At 37.1% G+C, this 19,334-nt stretch overlaps 2 protein-coding genes across 2 annotated transcripts; one reads left to right on the forward strand and one right to left on the reverse strand.

The window, feature by feature from the left end:
• Positions 1-1,882: 1,882 nt before the first annotated feature.
• On the reverse strand, positions 1,883-5,808 carry LOC131310111 (IAA-amino acid hydrolase ILR1-like 4). Its single transcript, XM_058336924.1, has 5 exons — positions 5,358-5,808; positions 3,629-3,754; positions 3,242-3,556; positions 2,643-2,771; positions 1,883-2,514 (listed from the first exon to the last, which is right to left on the reverse strand). The coding sequence occupies exons 1-5, from the start codon at positions 5,721-5,723 to the stop codon at positions 2,122-2,124; spliced, it is 1,329 nt and encodes a 442-aa protein (XP_058192907.1). The 5' UTR covers positions 5,724-5,808; the 3' UTR covers positions 1,883-2,121.
• Positions 5,809-16,357: 10,549 nt separating this feature from the next.
• LOC131310112 (peroxidase 6-like) lies at positions 16,358-19,119 on the forward strand. Its single transcript, XM_058336925.1, has 2 exons — positions 16,358-16,943; positions 18,324-19,119. Exons 1-2 carry the CDS (start codon positions 16,467-16,469, stop codon positions 18,888-18,890), a joined length of 1,044 nt encoding a protein of 347 aa, XP_058192908.1. The 5' UTR covers positions 16,358-16,466; the 3' UTR covers positions 18,891-19,119.
• Positions 19,120-19,334: the final 215 nt, after the last annotated feature.

A 19,334-nucleotide genomic window follows, 5' to 3' on the forward strand; every position in this document is an offset into this window, starting at 1 on the left:
AATAAATCGAATTTAAAACATGACAACCTATAATTTTATGGATCCAACTCCTTCACAAGCAGTATTTGAAGGTGAAAAACCTCAAGTGGATTGTTGGGGAAGGCCATGACAGTATCTTTTTGGCATGAATGCATGATTGGTGGTGTGGTACCAATCCATTAATTGAATATCACCTGGATGTTCACAGGGATCCTTCTAAAGTGGCTGATTTTATATCCGAATCGAAAGATCGGAATCTGAAGTAAGTATCATTTTTCCTAACTCCAGCAATTCTTACAGACATCATAAAAATCATGATCCCTAAATGGGCCATCACCAAGGACACCCCGTGTTGGACTCTTTCCAATAATGGGCAATTCTCGGTGAAATCTATCCTCAAGTTCACTTCGATAATTCTCCCTCCACCGTTCAATGGAAATGGATTTGGTCCCTTAAAATCCCTGCTAAGCTCCGAAGTTTTCTATGGCTATGGATGCATGGAAAATTTCTGACTAATCACCGACGGTGGATTCGCAATTTGGCAGACAATGATCTGTGCCCTCGTTGCAATGTAGGTATAGCAGATTTTAAGCACTTGTTTTTTTTTATTTTCCTTTAAGTGCTAATGTTTGGATTCAATTTCCTAGTGTTCAGGGAACCAATACGGAAAACTTGGAGGAATGGTGAGTTTGGCTGTGCAACAACATGAAACACTCCGATGCGAATTTCAGGGGTTATTCTTTGAATGTCTTAATTATAGATATCCTCTGTAAAATATGGTTAGCTAGAAACAGGAAAGCTTTTTTTATAATGTGGAGATACTAACCCGATTGAAATATGCTATTGTTGTCACATGTTTGCTAATGAGATGGTGCATAGTTTTGTTTCAATTTCATGTGTCAATCCAAGACCCGTAAGACTTGTTTTCGTGGAATTTCCAACACAAGCAAGTTAAATTAATCTGAACACAGATGAGAGCAGTAGAAGAAATCTAGGTCCAGTCGGCGATGGAGGAGTTTTCAGGGAGGAAAGAGTTTTCAAGGAGGAAAGATGTCATTGAGTCATCAGTTTCTTTGGGAGCCTGGATAATTATTGTACAAGCTTGGAGGGCGAACTATTGGGCTTATGTAGAGGTCTTGAGATGATTCAACAAGGAATCTAGGCTATATATGGAAGTCGAGCCAGACTTAACTGCTGTAATTGACTTGATTAATGGAGATCCACCTGAGCATTCTCCGCACATAGTTCTGATCAAAGAGTGCAAAAGTTTTTATGGAGACTGCGGGATGCACCCTAAGGCACACGCTCAGGGAAGGCAATCAAGTGGTGGACATACTCGCTAATATGGGAGTAGTAGATCAAGAGGAGAAAATGGTTTCTCATATCCATTCAATTCTGCCTGATGATCTAATCCCATTCCCGAAGGCAGACATGCGTGGAGTTGCTTTTGATGAGAAGAAAAAACGTCATCATCTTCTGTACCATTTAACTAATTAAAGAGGTGTTGGGCACTTCGTACTCTCTTTTATCCGACCAACATAACAATATAAAAAAACAAAAATCCACATCACTTCCTCAATTTTTCTCATCTCATATTTTGTTATTACTCTACCCTTTCACCATTTTAAGTCGCTCATTCAATATCCACCGCTTCTCTCATTTGTTTGCCCGTGGTTAAATAAAAAGTATGTTGCAAGAGCGTAGACAGGTAAAAAACATAAACTTAAGCTTTCCTTGCTCCCATGCATAGCATCTTGTTTAGGATTACTATGGAGCATCCAAAGTAAAGGTAAAATACCACACACAAATGACTTTGACATGAAACAATAAGTAACCAAATTTTCTAATACAATGTATCATAAGTGTTAGAACAGTGTTAGTCTTTGTCGATGTTCCACACTGGTTAGCTAAGCCGTGTAAGGAGTTATCATTTAATATAAATATAAAGACTGTGTGTTAGGGTTGATTAACACCCTATACACTTTCTCTTTATCTCCGATAACAATAAGTTTGTCATTTCCCTAACAACCTCCCTTGTCAAATTTAAATCCCACATTTTGGGGCCCAAGTAAGGTGATCTTGGGATGCAAAATCAAACTGTTCCAAGGGAGAGACTAATAACTGAGCATATTGGTACAACCTCTAAGATCTAGAAATGGGGTTGGGGTTTCTTGCCAAGTTTAGAAGGTATGAATAGGCAAATGCAGCATGTATTGCTGCTCCGGTCGGAAGAACGTCCTCGTCTAGGGTAAAGTAAGGACTATGTACAGGATAAATTGATCCAGCTTTCTCGTTTCTTATGCCCAGTAAAAGGAAGGAGCCAGGAACTTTTTCTTGGTAAAATGAAAAATCTTCACTACCCATGAAGCTAGGAGCTAATTTTGCACTTTCCTCCCCTAAAATCATAATTGAAACTTGTCGTACATGTTCATATATTCTTTCGTCATTTACAGTTGGTGGAAGCGTGGGATGTTCCCTTCCAACGAAGTCTATGTCAGCTGAGCACCGGTGTACAGCCGCTTGCGCTTTTATAACCTGCCATATGTAATGATACATAATAAGAATTTCTGAAATGAACTTGATTAATTTGCAAGAAGGGATATTCTGAACTTAATGAAGATAATGCCTTTTGGTAATTTGATGTATTGAGATAGGTTAGTTACCTCTTCTATTCTTTCTCTAAGTGCATAGAAGCTTTTCTTGCTGAATGCTCTGAAAGTACCAGCTATTGTGGCAGAATCTGGAATTACATTGAATGCAGTACCCCCATGGATCATTGCTACAGAGACCACCTACAAAATCCAGTTCTCATAAGGGGGGGTGGGGGGAATGTAACATTCCATTTAGGCTGCTTCTGTTTCACAGTTTTCTAAGGCTGCATTTGGATCATTTTCCGTATGATTTTCCCTTTCTTTGATAAGTACCTCCACAAATCCATGATCTTCATAAAGGATGTGGGTAAGGGGAAAAAATGTGAAAAGAGAAAAGTTATAGGATCTAATGGCTCAAAACAGTTAAATTCTTCAACTGTTCCATTTCCTTGTAATCCGTGATCCAAATAGAGCCTAATAAGGGATTTGCAGAGGGAAAGGAAATCACAACGGGACAACCAATAATTTCATATCTTTTGCCATTCCCTTTTATTTCCTTGCACAAGTCTTCCACAAAACCACGATCCAAAGTCCAAACACAGCCTTAGTGACTTCAAATTCTTATGAGAGTCAAGTCTTCAATAAAAATGTGAATTGAAAGCGGAAAGTACCTGAGAATCTAACGGGTCAGTCTCCCTCGAAACAATATTCTGCAAACTAATTACAGACGTAGAAACCGCCAAGATGGGATCAATGGAGTGCTGTGGAATTGCAGCATGACCTCCTCTCCCGCTGATCTTTGCTTTAAAACTACCACAGCCAGCTAGAAACTCTCCTGGCCTTGCTGCAACGGTACCAATAGGATACTTATGGACAACATGCAGCCCAAATATGGCTTCTACGTTTTCGAGCACACCTTCCTGTATCATGTCTTTTGCACCTTGACCTCGTTCCTCAGCCGGTTGAAATATAAGAACCACAGTGCCCTGCATAATTAGATATTCAGTGAACTTAGACCAATTTTGAAAGAAGTAATTTAAAAGTTTTAACCGTGTTACCTGCAGTTCGTGTCGGAGTTCTTGAAGTACTTTTGCTGCTCCAAGGAGCATAGCGACATGAGCATCATGTCCGCAGGCATGCATTTTTCCATCTATTTTGCTCTTGTGCTCCCACTCCACCATTTCCTACATATGGAGAGTATGCAATATTCTGAGATCTCAGTAAAGCAATTCACAAACAACTTAACAAAACTCTTGAGACCAAAGACAGAATGTTGTAATTCATAAGCCTATATATGAGGGGGATCCTTTCTTATTTTAATGTACAGATATCATTGGAAAAAAGGCTTTTCCTTGTGAAGCATACATAGTAACGATAGTATAACACAACATCCTAGACTGTTTCTTCCTCTTCCTCTTCCTCTTCTTCTTCTTCTTCTTTTTTTCCCTGTTCTACTGATAGGGCCATCTCATTTTAGGCCTCTTTTTCTTCCTTAACCATGGCATATGAACATAATTTCACTCACTATTTTTCTTCCACCTGCCCCGTGTCAGCTCTACCTTCATGTCCTACCACCGGTTGTCCACCATAGTTAACCTTTGATTCATTTTGCTTTTCACTACTCATTAGGACAACTCCAACCCAATTCTTCAAATTGAAGAACTACAATAATGTTCTTTATTCAAAAAGTGAAAATGAAGAAAGTGACTATTTACACAATTTCCAACCCAATCCTTCATTTCTACCTCCATTGAACAGTTTTGGATGAATTAGTCTCCAAATCTGAGTACCGACATATGTGTCCATAAACTTCTTGTAGTAGATAAACGACGGCAAAGATATAATTGGACTTTTTTGATGATTTCTTAAAGAAGCAGAATTCTCCTAAGGATGGGTAGAGATAGAGTTTGAAAAATAGCTGGTGTTCTTGATACTATAAATATTATGCACAAATTGTCAAAACTGATTATCTAATCTCGTGGCTACTAGGATATTGTTGAGTGTTTAAGGTACATCTGCTCTTTAGGATCTCTGTACAACCTTCGGGTTGTACGTCTCCATTATGTTCTTTGTTATCCCCTACACACACATACATTATTGATTGAGGATCTGTTTGGAACTCAGGGAAAATGAAGGAAAATTAAAGAATTTTCCCATCTATTGTTTGGTTAGAAAAGAAAGAGAGAAGAAAATAAAGATTTCGAGTGTAGTGAATAGTAAATTTTCCCTCATATTTTTCTCTCATTTTCCTTCTCTTTTATTTTCTTTTTCTTTTTCTTTCTTTTCCATTCCATAGGTTCCAAACAGAGCAAATCACCATTTGATTGGGACATAAGACTCCGATTCGGTTCGGTTCAGTTTGGTTAAGACTATTTTGATCGTTTCTGAAAAGAAACACAATTCTCCAAAGGATGGGTAGAGACTTTAGGGCATGGGAAATTGTTGGTGTTCTTCATACTAAAATATTTTATGCACAAATTGTCAAAACTGATGATCTTATCTTGTGGCTAGGTCTCACAAAGGCCATACATTACCCCTAGCAATTAGCAGCAGTCAACACCCCCCACTAGTTTGTGGGTCCATCAAAAGCTAATACCACTGTATATTATATACTACTAATTGTACAAACTCAAATAGGTAACCTACGGCGGCTAGAAAAGTGCTATCCCTGAGAACCCACCATACAAAATAATCACCAAAACATCAACATGACCTACTAATTAGAACCCTATACCAAGTCTCCAAACCAAAATAAACTACAAATTTAGAAAACAGAACACAACAAACCTGAATGGGCAAAGCATCCATATCTGCTCTAAGAGCAACGAACGGCGGCGAGCCGGACCCAATGGCGGCCACAACCCCGGTCTCGGCCACCGGCCACCGGTACTCCACCCCCAGCCGGTCAAGCTCCCGCCTGATAAGAGCGCTCGTTTCGAATTCTTCGTAGCCCAGCTCCGGGTTCCTGTGAATCTCTCTCCTCACGCTCCTCACCCAGCTCACAGCGTCGGGTTCATTTGCAAGCTCGAGTATCTGGTCTATGAATGATTGGTTTTGATGGGTTTTTGATGTGGAGGAGTTCAGGCAGTAGCAGCAGCAGATCAGGGGGTTCAGAGCGGCGGAAATTAGGAGGACAAGTCCGAGATGGTCCATTAGGATTTTTTTTTTTTTCCTTTCTTGTTGAATGTTATAAGGAGGAGAGGAAAAGTTTTCTTGCGATTTTCTGTGGCTCTCTGCCTGTTTTTATAGTTTGATTTCTGTACTATTTTTATGTGAGGGAGGAAACACGACCGGGGGGGGGGGCGCATATGAGGACAAGTAACACATGTTGAAATCGTGATTTGTATGCTGTGATGTGATGAGTGGCATCACGGGTGGACACAACTCGGGTATTCCCATTTCCATTCAATGGTTTCCATCTACTTTCGTAGGGAGAGAAAAAAAAAAAAGCTCCGGACAGGGACAGATGTTACAGAAATTGAAAATAAAAATGTACTCCCTCCGTCTCAATTTAATTGTTCTTGTTGGGAGTTCGTACAATTTTTTAATTGGTTATATCTTATAATTTATAATATTTTATGTGATTTCAAAAATTTTGTATTATAAATTTAAAAATATAGCTGATTTTTTAGCAGATTAAAATGGAACGATGAACAATTATATTGGGACATAGGGAATATTTGAAATCGTCTGATGTCTTCTGGTTTTATATTAATTGTGTTGAGTTCATATGATTCAACGATTTCAGACATATTTATATCGGCATTGTGCACATGTGTATGTATTTAAGTAGAGGCACGAACCACTCCCAAGTAAGATTTAATTATTATTTTTTAACCTCTAAATGAAAAGAAATCATACTACTCCTATATTTTTTCTTATTTCTACAAATTTTAACTTATTATTGTATTTGTTTAGGGTATATTATGTGTATTGATAGGTGGATTAATACTATATCAAAATATGTACCTTTTTGGGTGTTATGAATTAACATCGGAACATGTGTATTTTTTTGGAGAAGCTTTTGGGTGCCAAACGGGCATCACACACGTGGTATCATATTGGCGATGTCAGCCGTCCAAATGTATTTTGAATGGTCAGGATTTTAGAGAGAGAAAAAGAGAAGAGAGTGATCGGGTGAGGGAGAGAGGAAAAATAAATCCCAACCGTCCAAAACACGTTTGGATGACTGGGATTGCTGACGGCTACCGTCACGTGATACTCGCTCGTCACCCAAAAAATTCTCATTTAATACTTTGATGACTGATTATAACCTATAAAAATGTGTATTATTCAATAGGATGAATAATTAATCCAGTACATTTTATTTTTATAATATTTTACTCAATTATATTAGTAATGTTTTTGAATGATTCCTCCACTGCTATACGTAGAATAAGTGTTGCAAAAATTGACGGGTTACCAAAGTCTAAAAAGCTTTCCTCTGCCCACACGTCTGGTATCTCTATTGATCAGGCCCCTTCCTAGAAGGACGTCTACACTCAGCAAAATGTGGACCTCCTTTTTTCCGATTGAATTTCAATAATTCAAGCCGCTCAATGTGATTAGAACGTGATTTTAAGGGTCCTCATTAGAAATCAGCCAAAAAAAATGCCAGGAAGTGTTTCATTCGAGCAGTTTTCATTGAACGGTTTAAAAAAACTGTTCGGATGGAGCCCTTCCCGATCATTTTTTTGCCGATTTCTCGCGGGTACTCTTAAAATCACGTTTTGAACACATTGAGCAACTCGAATCATCGAAATTCAATTTGAAAAATTCAATTTGAAAATGAGACGTCCGCATTTTAACACAGTGCGAACGCCCTTAGGTGAAGATTTGTGCTGTTTTGATATTTCTATTTCCACTAGTCATGACAAGACTTCAGCTACTTCTATATTATTGGACCACTAATGAAAGTCGTACCACATTTTTAATATTCTAGCTAATATAATGCACATTTTTCTCGTGTCAAATTTTAGTCCACGGTCCGGTTTGGTTACGTCACTGCTTATATTTTTTCCCATTTGATTAAGTATTAAAAGCAAGATCAAAACCATAAACTGAAACACTCAAGGAATCCGTTAAACAAGCAGATTCACACATCTTACAACCGGCGCAATTCTAGAAGGAAGTTGCTTAGCTTTACATGTGTTCCAAGGTAGCATTTCTAAATACATCTGTGGGGCAGGCTCAAAAACCCATGCGATGGTGATATGCACGGTCAAACGTATTTATTACTCCTTCCGTCCCAAATTAGATGTCAATTTTAATTCTTTATATCTTTCAATATGGATTTCAAAAACTATGCAATATGGATATTGTTTGATAGTTTTTTATTGGTTCTATTATATAAAATTTTCAAACTCGTGAAAAACATTATAGATTGAAAAATATAAGTGATAAAAAATAATACGAATTTCAAAAATTGTCATTCTTTTTCGGATGAAGGGAGTACTTGTCCTTTCATGTTGATCGCAAATTTGCTTAATGTATAGTGGCATAAACTAGTTTCTCATGTTGAAGTCACATAAAATGACCGAACAAATTTATTTACTCATTAATAAGAAAATAATAAACAAGTAAACTAAGTAGATCCTCAATGTGATCATTCTTCAAACGATGTACAATGAACGCGCTTATTAACTCAAAATAAATTGAGTCGGTTAAAGGAAAAGGAAAATTCGGCATAAATTATCTATTTTAACTTTTAAAAATTTTCTTTGTGCTAGTTTTTTAAAATTATTTATTCGTCTTAAAGACAGGGGTATAGATGGCATTAAAAACTTATGATTAAGAGTCAATAAAATTCACTAAAGAAAAAAACGTAGTTCCAATCACATAGATTATTAACATTTCTTTTATCCTTTGTAAGTTGTGAAAAAATCTAGTATCATAATTTGTGAATTTTGTAAAGATTTTCGCCATAATTGTACATTTTAAGAATTTCTTGCCGAGACAAACAAAAAAATTGAGAAAATCTGACGCGACACTAACAAAGGTTTAAAAAAACAACCACAATAAATAATTTTGATCAACTCTCAAATAAAATAAGAAGGAAAATCCATGCATTTTTTAAGCTATATATAAAGTACAATCTCACCAATAATATAACGCGCTCGGATTCAGTCCATTTGCTCCGGACTAGTTTGATCCATTTGGTACATCCGAACCGTCCAAAAGTGTTTTGAATGGCTTAAATTTAAAAGGGTGTTTTTTAAATATAAAAATAAAAAATACTTTATTTAAATCTGAGCCGTCTATGGATACACCCAAATTGACCGAACTAGTTCGGAGCAAATGAACTAAATCCGAGCCCATAATATAACGATGCATGAGGTGAGCAATCAATTTCACGAATGTTTTGAACTTGTGCTTCTATCAAGTGGGTCCCCTCTTCCTATTCTGTATTAGCAAAAGACAATTAAGGAATAAACAAACTCCCAAACGTCTCTAATCACATACGTAATTTAGTACACTAAAACTTTTTAATTTGCTGAGTGTCACCACCCTATAATCCCAAAACCGCGCCGCAAGGCCCACAGGGTTTCTGGTGCTCTTTTTTTCACGTTTTTCATATTTTTGTACAAAGTGTTGTATTTAATAGACTTTCTCTCACAACTCAGAGTCGGTGAAACAATGTTTTGGTTCCGAATCCACAATATATCAACATCAGTGAAGAAGTTCAGTGTTGTGTTCTACGTTTCTTGTTAGCCTAAACAAATTAGGAATGATCATAAGTAATACTTCTATCTCTCTTTTATAATTAAAAAAATAACTGAAAACTTGATTAAATTCTCTTATGGTCTTTTTAAATAAAAGCTATTGAGTGCACTAGTGGTCTCTTTCTCTCCCACTCTATTTTTCTCCTGGTTAAAAACGACTGAAGACTTGATCCAATTATTCTATGATTTTTTTTTAAATGAAAGTTATTGGCATCGTTTTTTATGACATGAACCTTTCCTCTTTTAAATTTTTTTTTTCAGTCATTTTAAAAAAAAAAAAAAGTTGTTTGGGTACCCATAAATGCCTAATTCGTAAGTATAAAGTACTACTGTAGTATATATCATCTGTTCATATCGATTCACACGACATATGCACATTGAAGAATTTCTCCCCAGTTTTGCGTTGTCCTTGGAATTAAGGGGATGGAGTCACCACGTGCACTTGTTAGCTTCACAGAAACAGCACGTGGGAAAATGTGTATCCCATGAAACCCCCACGTTTTTCTCAAGGTTAAAATGTCACATAAACGACACGGACAGGGTTCCCTTTTGCCATTTCAAAAACTAGTTTTTGCTCGTGCCTACGGCATTTTGCACTATTGTTAGAACTGTTCGTGCCTAAAGCACTTGGTAGCTAGTGGCTCAAATACTAAATTGATTCATTAGTGTGTAATATGTGATACTTTTCTTAGTGGCACGAAAAAGAATTACTTGTGCTTACGGCACTCTCCAACCAAACTTTTAAGCTAACTACAAAGAACTATCAATTTCGTACAGGTTTTGGAATTGGAAGATCGGTGGCATTTGTGCAATTACTATAAAGAATGTAGGCACTTACATTATATTTGCAAAGTTTCTTGTCAATCCTTAGATCAAATGAATCTCAGCTATTCTTTCAACTTGTATTTGTGTGGTCCCCACACCATTGTGTTTTATTAGTTATTATATATATTATATATTATTAGATAGATATTAGATTATTAGATTAGATAGATGCTAGAACCACACTCATTTACACATCTACATTCACAAGTTATGTGCTCTACACACACCGCACACATCCAATTTCTGTGGAACCCAGACCCTTTTACCCAAATAGTTGTAGCATTGCTCTTTTCCATTCTGCGTTTGTCATGTGGCTCTTTGAAGGGATCATTTGTGTGATGCAACCGAAGATCACAGGAATCCTACCGTTCACACCTATCACTCGTGATGCCATTTTCTCAAAGTAGGCGGAGTCAGGGTTAGGATAAGGATGACACTTCATCCTATTTTTAAAAATGGTCCCTCTAGTTTGCACGAGTTCTCATTTTCGTCCCTCTACTATTAATTGTATCATTTTTAACCCTATAGTTTTCATTCCATCTCAATTTCGTCCTTCTCCCTGACGCCGTCCATGAAACAAACGGAATTGAAGGGCAAAATTGTCATTTTCTCTCACAGAGGGACCAAATTGAAATTTTATGCAAACCAGAGGGATTATTTTTAAAATTTTACATTTTACTTTTGTTTTTTGCAAATAAATTAAAAAAGACCATAAGAAATGTATTTGACAACTGAATTATTTTTTATTGGGTAATCAAACTATATTGAAAAATTTATATTTCATTACACATTACAAAAATATTAGAAAATGCACAAATCAACCCCTTAGCTAATGTCTTTGTATCATGTTCTTATAATCTTCTTATTTTTTCACCCAATAAAAAAATGTTTAAAATCCGTGTTTATTTGTTATATGAGTGATCTTATGAGTAAGTCCAAAAATAAATACACTTATACCCATATTTTAATGTATTTGATCTCTTAATATTTAATAGTGTTTCATTGCTTAATTAAACACAATTACAAAATTTCTAAATACTACTGAACAACTTTTTCGTTTTAATCATATGACAAAAAAAATAACGATAGTGAAAATTCAATTGAAAAAAAAATACAAGACCAAGACAATTAACATAAGGGTTGTTTTTTGAATTTTCTCATATTTTTTGTGATGTATATAATAAAAACTTTACAAAATTTCAACATATATTTTATTATTCACTATAAAATGAGATGAGAAATATATTATATATGATGTATTTTAAATTTATTTACAAAAACAAAAGTAAAAAACAAAATTATAGAAATAGTCCCTCTAGTTTGCATGAAATCTCAATTTAGTCCCTCTGTGAGGAGAAATGACAATTTTGTCCTCCAATTCCGTTTGTTTCATTAACGCCGTAAGTGAGAGGGACGAAATTGAGACAGAATGCAAATTATAGGACTAAAAGTAACACAATTGATACTAGAGGGACGAAAATGAAAATTCATGGAAACTAGAGGGACCATTTATAAAAATTTCCCGGAGATTATTGGGCTAAATTCCGTTAAGATTTTTGAATTTTTTTTTGTTTTGTTTTTATTCAAATTTTTTCCTCGTTAGTTAGTTTTGCGTTTAACTTTTGTGGATTGACAAGACGAATTGAAAAAATAAAAAATTATAACTTTTATCCAAATATTTTTTTAAAATTGATATCCAAGATAAAGCCCAAAGTACAAAACTAACAAATGAGAAAAAAAAAATTGAATATAAGCAAAACAAGAAAAAGCTCAAAAATCCCAAAAAGTCCTTAGCGGAACTTAACCTTTTATTTGTCTGATGCTATTTGTGAAAGCACGAAGAAAAAATGTGAAGTTTACAGTCAGGTTTTATTTTGATTTTTTTTATTGATTCAATTATTTTGTGGTCTTTAAACTATAATAACTAAAGTCATTGAAATAACTTTTATGATCTGAACCGTTTATGTTTTAAACCACTATTTTTCATCACTTGTATAATAAGCTAAATTCTTAGGCTAATTTAAATTTTTTGATTTTTTGATGAAAGCTTGCAGAGGGCGTCAAGACCTTTTCGATTTTGACACAAGAATCACTAAAAAAGGTTAAGGTTTGATCAAGTTATGACCGTCCAAAGTTAAGTGAAATCTCAAATTTCTATTTCCAGAAAACTCTCAGGACCACTATAAACCCCCATTTTTCTCCTAGTTAGATTGTTTTTCGGGTTTTGATTTTTTTATAAAAGTTGTAGAGCGCTATGAGAGATTTGCGTTAGACAAAAGAATCATTCAATTAAAACGGTGGAGGTTTGATCAAGTTATTTCCGTCCAAAGTTGCTGTTCGAAATTTGCCACATGTTTTAATATCATGAAATAGGGTGGTGCTACTGGTACAGATTTAATATATGTACCAGCGAGTACAAATGCCTTTTTGGGCCTCTTTTGGGTCTCAAAAAAATGATCGGGCCGGAACCACTCATTTTGTTTAGAATACCTTGTTTATGATCCTTGCAAAAAATAAGCTCAATCTGATATCGGTAAGGTCATTTACAAAACATCTAACTTTGTCACATAATTCAGGCCTAAATTATAAAGCAAAGTTGGATGTTTTGTAAACGTCCTCAAGAGTACCGGATTAAGCTTATTTTTTGCAAGGATGATAAGTGCCAAAATTTACATATTTTGGCCATCCAAACTACATTTGTTATTCATCTATTTTTGTTAATTGATACTTATTTTGTTCTTTTATTGTTTATAGGTTGTTCGAGCCCATTGTTTGAGATTTTGGATTAAAGCGGAAATACAAGAAACTTGGGGTTTAAATGCAAAGTGTTTAAAGATGGATTATTGATTTATTATTTCATGAAGTCCAAGGGTCTTTGTGTGATTAAACCTTTCACACCCCATATAAACAACTTATTGCCTACTGACTCTCGGCAGCTCCCGGGGGAAAAAAGGGGAAAAAAGGCTGCTGCTGCCGTGGAACTTCTTTTCGGACGGAAGAAATAAAGAGCAGACGCAGGGAGAGGAAAAGAACAGGGGCTGCGACTCTCTGGTTCTATTATTGTTTTTTTAGTTCCTTCAGTTGTTTTTTTCTTTCAAGTTTTTAATGCTTTGTTTAATTATTTACACTCCGATAATTAGTTTTAATTTTTGTTTTTAATTAAAGTTGTTAGTTTGTTTTTGTTTGGTTTGGATCTCTTGTTTATTTTTTTGTATCGAGCAATAAAAGCATGTTTCAAATTAGGGTTTCTTTTATTTCATGTGCAATGATTAGTGAGTAGTTCTATAGGTAGGGTCGTGGGGTGATTAGCACACCGTGGCCAGTTCGGGCACTACTTCTATTTTTCAAACAACGGAAAAATAATCTTAGATTGGAAAAATACTTCCCGTGGACGAACCCGGGCATTGTCGGAGCCCATGTGAACTGGGGAATGGGGGTCCAAAACTCATTTTCTACTGCGCATGGGTATACGGCGACCATAGGGTTTTGCATCTTACGGGGTATCTTTTTCAAACTAAAGTTCTACGTTTTTAAGAACACTGAATGGAGCAGATTAATCCGAACTTGCTGCGAGTGATATGAACCCTACGACCGTACCTCCTTTTAATTATTTGAAAAGAACAAGTTATTTCCTAGATTTTAGTTAATTTTTCATCAATCGACAAGGGGTGGCTACCTAAGAACCCATTTTAATTATAACAACCCGAGTTTTTAGATAGCACACATTACCGTCTTTGTGGATTCGACTCCGGTCTTACCGGATATTATGTTGCGTCGGTCTCCGCCCTACGCTTGGGGCAACCCAATATTTTAGGTCTAGGAATCGGTCAAGCAAAGGACCATAAACAAAATATTTTAAACAAAATGAACGGCTCCGATCATTTTTTTGTGACCCAAAACATGCCAAAAAAGTGTTTGTACTCACAGGTACAGATTTATGTCTGTACTAGTATCATTTCTGCATGAAATAATCAAAGTTAATTGTGCTTTGGTAGATTTAGCAAAATCTGGTTTGCACTCGTAGTCAAGTTTGGTGGATTTGGAGGGGTCGATCGTGATATAATCCTTTAGTTGATAATATATAAAGTAGAATATTATTTTTATCCATACCTTACCTGTTGCTTTTCCTTGACAGTAACGATCTTTTCCACTTACCTTCACATCTTTATGAGATAGAGAATTATACTATGTTACACATCTTTAAAAAGGATGTACCCTACGTCCGAATTATATCAATTTGTGATTTCATTATGTTAATTTTTGAGATTTTTTTATGTATATTTATGGTGCTAGTTACACTTTTGAATTTATTAATTCTACTTTAAAAATAACTTATTGAACAAGTTATTAGCAGGTTACAGGGAATTAAAAAATAATTTTATTATGTAACCATAATTATTCGTGAGCATTGATCCACAATAGTAATTATACCATAGCCAAATGTTTGTATAAAATATCACAAATTAAATATAATAATAACCAAAATTGTTATAACAACATCATAATTAGTTGACATTATTTTACCATGACGGGGTTCGTACCAAAAATTCTTTGATATGTATGATATTTCGTTATAAGACCAAAACGTGTCGTATGGGAATCAACAATAGTTATATCCAAGCAGAATACATGTGTAAAATACAACAAATTATATAGCATATATTCCACAATTGTTTTTTTTTTTTGGTAGGCAACACAAGTTTTATTAAGAATACTTGACAAAGGGTACATCAAGTGGGGGGAGAGGAGGAGGGAAATCTAACCAAGGGTTGGATGAAAAGAAAAAAATGATGGGACAAAGCCCACCAACACCCAAAGGGCTAGTCCCTAAAAATAAATCTAGAAACCACATGGACTTGGCCCAAAAAGAGCCAAAACAAACCCTAAACCCAACTCTCTTCAAACATCAGCAAAAGCACGCATTGCCGCCGCAACACACATCCTCCACCAACCCAAGCCACCACCACCAACCACCAGAACCCCAGCCCCTAAAACCACACCAGCCGCCTCCAACCACACCACCACCTGCCCAAACCACCACCAGCCACCTCCACCCTTACCCGCAACTTACGGCCACCACCACCCACCAAACAGATGACAAGCAAGTAATTTGACGCCGACGCAAACCCCGCGAGCAACTGGAACCCGAGAATAATCGCCGAGGAGCCGACGATTCGGTCCTCACAAACGATTTGGGAAGCCAGAGACTGAGAACTTCCATACGTCAACACCGAAACCACCGCCGTGCCGACCACCACCTCCCCTAACCTTCCACGGCCAACCACTGGCCGAAAAGACCCACAGAGCCGTTAAGCCAAACCCACGCCCATCCAGCAACGAAAAGCGTGGTGGGGTCCATTCTACCTCAACACCTCCGGCCGCTGTCGGACCCAAGCCGTTAGGACAACCGAACACCCCCAGATATGGTGATTGGCGAAAACCAAAGCAACAAGCAGGAGAGGCGACGTAGGGAAGTCAAAACGGCGGCAAGGAAAGATCAGTGAGAGAAAAAGAAATCGACCTTGAGTTTGGGGAGAAAAAAGAAAGAAGGGAAGAGAGAGAGAGAGAGAGAGAGAGAGAGAGAGAGAGAGAGAGATTGGGGATAATATAACATAATTGTTATAACAACACCATAAAAAAATGAGTTTAAATTCTTTCTACCTTATGTGGAAACCCCATGCATTTTTTTCAGTAATTCGAACCGTTCATCTTGTAGGGCCCAAATAGTAGGCATTCACGTAAAAAATCATGTTTATCGGTTATCAATAGGTACATCAAAAATTAAATTTTAGTTTATAAAATATACGGTCATGGATAGTTTAACTTTAAACTGATCTACCGTCGATTTCATAAACAAAACTTCAATTTTTTTTTTATACATATCTATGTCTGATAAAACTGATTTTTTGTCAAGATATGCTGCTCAGTGAGCCTTAGAAGATGAATGGTTCAAATTACTGCAATACAAGTACAGTGGGGCCCACAATTGGCGGTGGTGGAAAGCCCAATTCCATCTTACGTGGATAGAAATTAAACTTTAAAAAAATAGATATAGAAGTAAATGTGGGTTTGTACTAGGTTAGTAAAGAGTATTTTGGTGGGAGACGCTCAAATAGGGAAGAGAAGTTTTGCATGGGAAGGAGCATAATCCGGGACCAAATTTCTTGGGCACCTCAACTTCAAATTCCATTTTTGTGGAACATATATGACTCTCAAACCTCAAACTAAATGAGCCACAAGTCTCTCTCTCTCTCCACTACCTTCACCCCCACAAAATCTCCTAGAAAATGCCACTCCCATTTACCCTTCTGTCCTTTCATCTCCAACCCCCCTCATCCTCTCACAAACCATGGCACTCCCTTATTACATTTTCCCTTATCTCCTCCTCCTCCTCCTCCTCCTTCCATCGACATCAGAGTCAAAGCTCACCCTCGACTACTACAGCAAAACATGCCCGCAACTATCCCAAATCATAACCCAAGTGGTCACCCAGAAGCAAATCTCGACCCCGACCACGGCCGCCGCCACCCTCCGCCTCTTCTTCCACGACTGCATGGTAGATGGCTGCGACGCCTCCGTCCTCGTCACCTCCAACTCGTTCATTGGCGCGACCGAGCGGGACGCGGACATCAACCTCTCCCTCCCCGGGGACGGATTGGACGTGGTCACCCGCGCCAAGACCGCCGTAGAACTCCAGTGCCCCGGTATTGTCTCCTGCGCCGACGTACTCGCTATCACCGCCCGTGATCTTGTTACCATGGTCGGCGGCCCCTACTACAACGTTCGACTGGGGCGCAAAGATGGTTTAACCTCCAAGGCCTCCGAGGTTGGTTGTGTTGGAACATTTTAGTACGAGTAATGCTAAATATCCAAAAAAAAAACTTACTCCAAAATTACCAAAAAAAAAGAAATTAATGGTCGATTAATTTTCCTTTTCAGGGTAATTTCGAAATACTAGTAGGATTGATACATAGAATTATTGGTTACAAAAACGTGACACAAAGTCCAAGTCCAATACATAACCATCTTACATGAAAAATTATAATTAATTTTCTCCGACAAGATTTGACTATTTTACCGCTCAATAGACAAGATTCAACTCCTTAACCTCTCAATAGACACGGGTAGAAGAAAGTGGCCATTAGACTAGCCTAGTTGTTGCTTTTGAAAATTACTCTCTTCTCTCACATGACATGTGCGATTCTTGACCTCTCAATAGACTAGCCTAGTTGTTGCTTTTGGAAAATTATTCAATACTCCAGAAGTATACTCCATCCGCTACTATAACATGTGGGCCATCTATCTTGAAAGGGCTTATGATTGGGCCTACGCTAACGGTGGGAACACTGCATATTTTATTTTATTTTTTACTTTACTATGGTTGACGGGTGTGTAGATTAATGGGATGGGATCGATCTTCTCCCTCAACTATTTCAAAAATTTCAATATTTTCTTACAATGCAAGGATATCTTCACGTGAAGATATATTTTGTGAGATCTGCACTTGTGAAACAATTGTCTGGTATGATTATTTGAGATGATCCACTCCCATGTAGAGTATGCAAATAAACAGTTCAAAATCATCTTTTATTTTTGTTGCTTAATTAAATAAATGTAAATAAGTTGGCGGGCCCTTAAAATAACCACTATGATAATTCTAGTACTTTCTTAACCGTTTTCAATTTATTGAGTTATAATTAGCTTTTAAGAGAACATTAAACTCATTTTTTTTAAACTAACCATCATTCGTAATGATTGAAAAAAGCGACTTCCTTTAATATATTGCAAAGAGAGAGACACCAACGAACTTAAAAGTAGTACTATCCTATTGAAAGAGCTTCTCAAGAATATTTTTAACACGGTATTGTTTATTTATGGTAGCATAAATTTATCATTCATACTATTACGATAAACGCAAATGTCAGATGGGAAAGACTTGTAAGGACTTAAGTTAAATCTTAAAGTTGGTTTACTTTGTTTGTACCGAGGGCACACGCATATATAGCGACATTCAGTTCTATCGCTTCTCAATATGTCAAATCAGTCATGTTTTCCGTAATTTCTATTCTCTAGTACTTTAATGTTACTCAATGAATTATGTGCGAGACGCGCGTGTTATAGAATTCCTTACGGATTATGTTTCTTCAATTCCTCATTGTTGAATTTGGTTGGTAAAATTTAACATGACCAAAATGTAATTTAACAGGTTGAAGGGCACATAGCAAGGCCAAATATGTCACTTACACAAATCATCTCAGTCTTCGAGTCCAAAGGCCTCTCAATCCAAGACCTTGTGGCCTTAGCCGGTGCCCACACTATTGGTTTCTCCCACTGCAGCCAATTCGCCTACAGAATCTACAACTTCAGCAAGAAATCACAGTACGACCCCTCTCTCAACCCGAAATTCGCCCTAGCCCTGCAGAAACTTTGCGCTAATTGCACGAAAGACCCCACCATCGCGGCTTTCAACGACGTGATGACCCCGGGGAAATTCGACAACATGTACTACTCCAATCTGCAGAAAGGATTGGGTTTACTAGCCTCGGACCAGGCCCTCGCATCCGATTCGCGGACGAAGGAGTATGTGGATCTTTATGCGGCAAACCAGACCGCGTTTTTCGATGACTTTGCCCGCGCAATGGAGAAGGTTAGCGTGTATCAAATCAAGACTGGAAGGAAGGGAGAGGTGAGGCATAGATGTGACACTTTCAATACGTTGAATACTAATATGCCAGGCCAAACACACAAGGTAGGCCAAACACACAAGGCTTAGAAGTTATAGAGGGGATTTGTCTGCTACAATAATAGTGCAAGACTTTTTTGATCCGCTCCATGACTGTGTAAGATGGTGACAAAGGTGTTGAGGAAGAACTACGATCTTCGTTACCGTGGTAGGAGAATATACATGTAATTTTTTGGCAGTATAATTCGGCTTGTGTTATGATACACCAATGCCCACAAGTGAATTTCAGTTTTGAATTGACAAATCGATTCTGGGTGAACTCTCTCTCTCGGGTTGGTGGGTATCTGTAATGATAAATCTTGCCAGAAATGAATGAGAGATGAATACAAGGAAAAACTAGTTTGATGACCAATTTGGTTGCCGTGGGCTAGTTGAGGGGGAAATAGACCCATCCACTGCCTCATATTGCCACAGTAGCTGCCAAAAAGTCTTGTCAATCCTTTCCAACAAATGAAAGTAGCGACAACAGTTACA

The sequence above is a fragment of the Rhododendron vialii genome, chromosome 12a (genome assembly GCF_030253575.1).
Source record: "Rhododendron vialii isolate Sample 1 chromosome 12a, ASM3025357v1".
NCBI lineage: Eukaryota > Viridiplantae > Streptophyta > Magnoliopsida > Ericales > Ericaceae > Rhododendron > Rhododendron vialii.

What these genes read in the sequence shown, in the direction of transcription:
- LOC131310112 (XM_058336925.1), top strand. Translation starts at nt 16,467, where the DNA reads ATGGCACTCCCTTATTACATTTTCCCTTATCTCCTCCTCCTCCTCCTC. An exon ending in TAACCTCCAAGGCCTCCGAG is followed by an intron (nt 16,944 to 18,323) that starts GTTGGTTGTGTT and finishes GTAATTTAACAG; the next exon opens with GTTGAAGGGCACATAGCAAG.
- LOC131310111 (XM_058336924.1), bottom strand. Translation starts at nt 5,723, where the DNA reads ATGGACCATCTCGGACTTGTCCTCCTAATTTCCGCCGCTCTGAACCCC. An exon ending in TGGATGCTTTGCCCATTCAG is followed by an intron (nt 3,755 to 5,357) that starts GTTTGTTGTGTT and finishes CTCCATATGTAG; the next exon opens with GAAATGGTGGAGTGGGAGCA. An exon ending in CTGACCCGTTAGATTCTCAG is followed by an intron (nt 2,772 to 3,241) that starts GTACTTTCCGCT and finishes TGGATTTTGTAG; the next exon opens with GTGGTCTCTGTAGCAATGAT.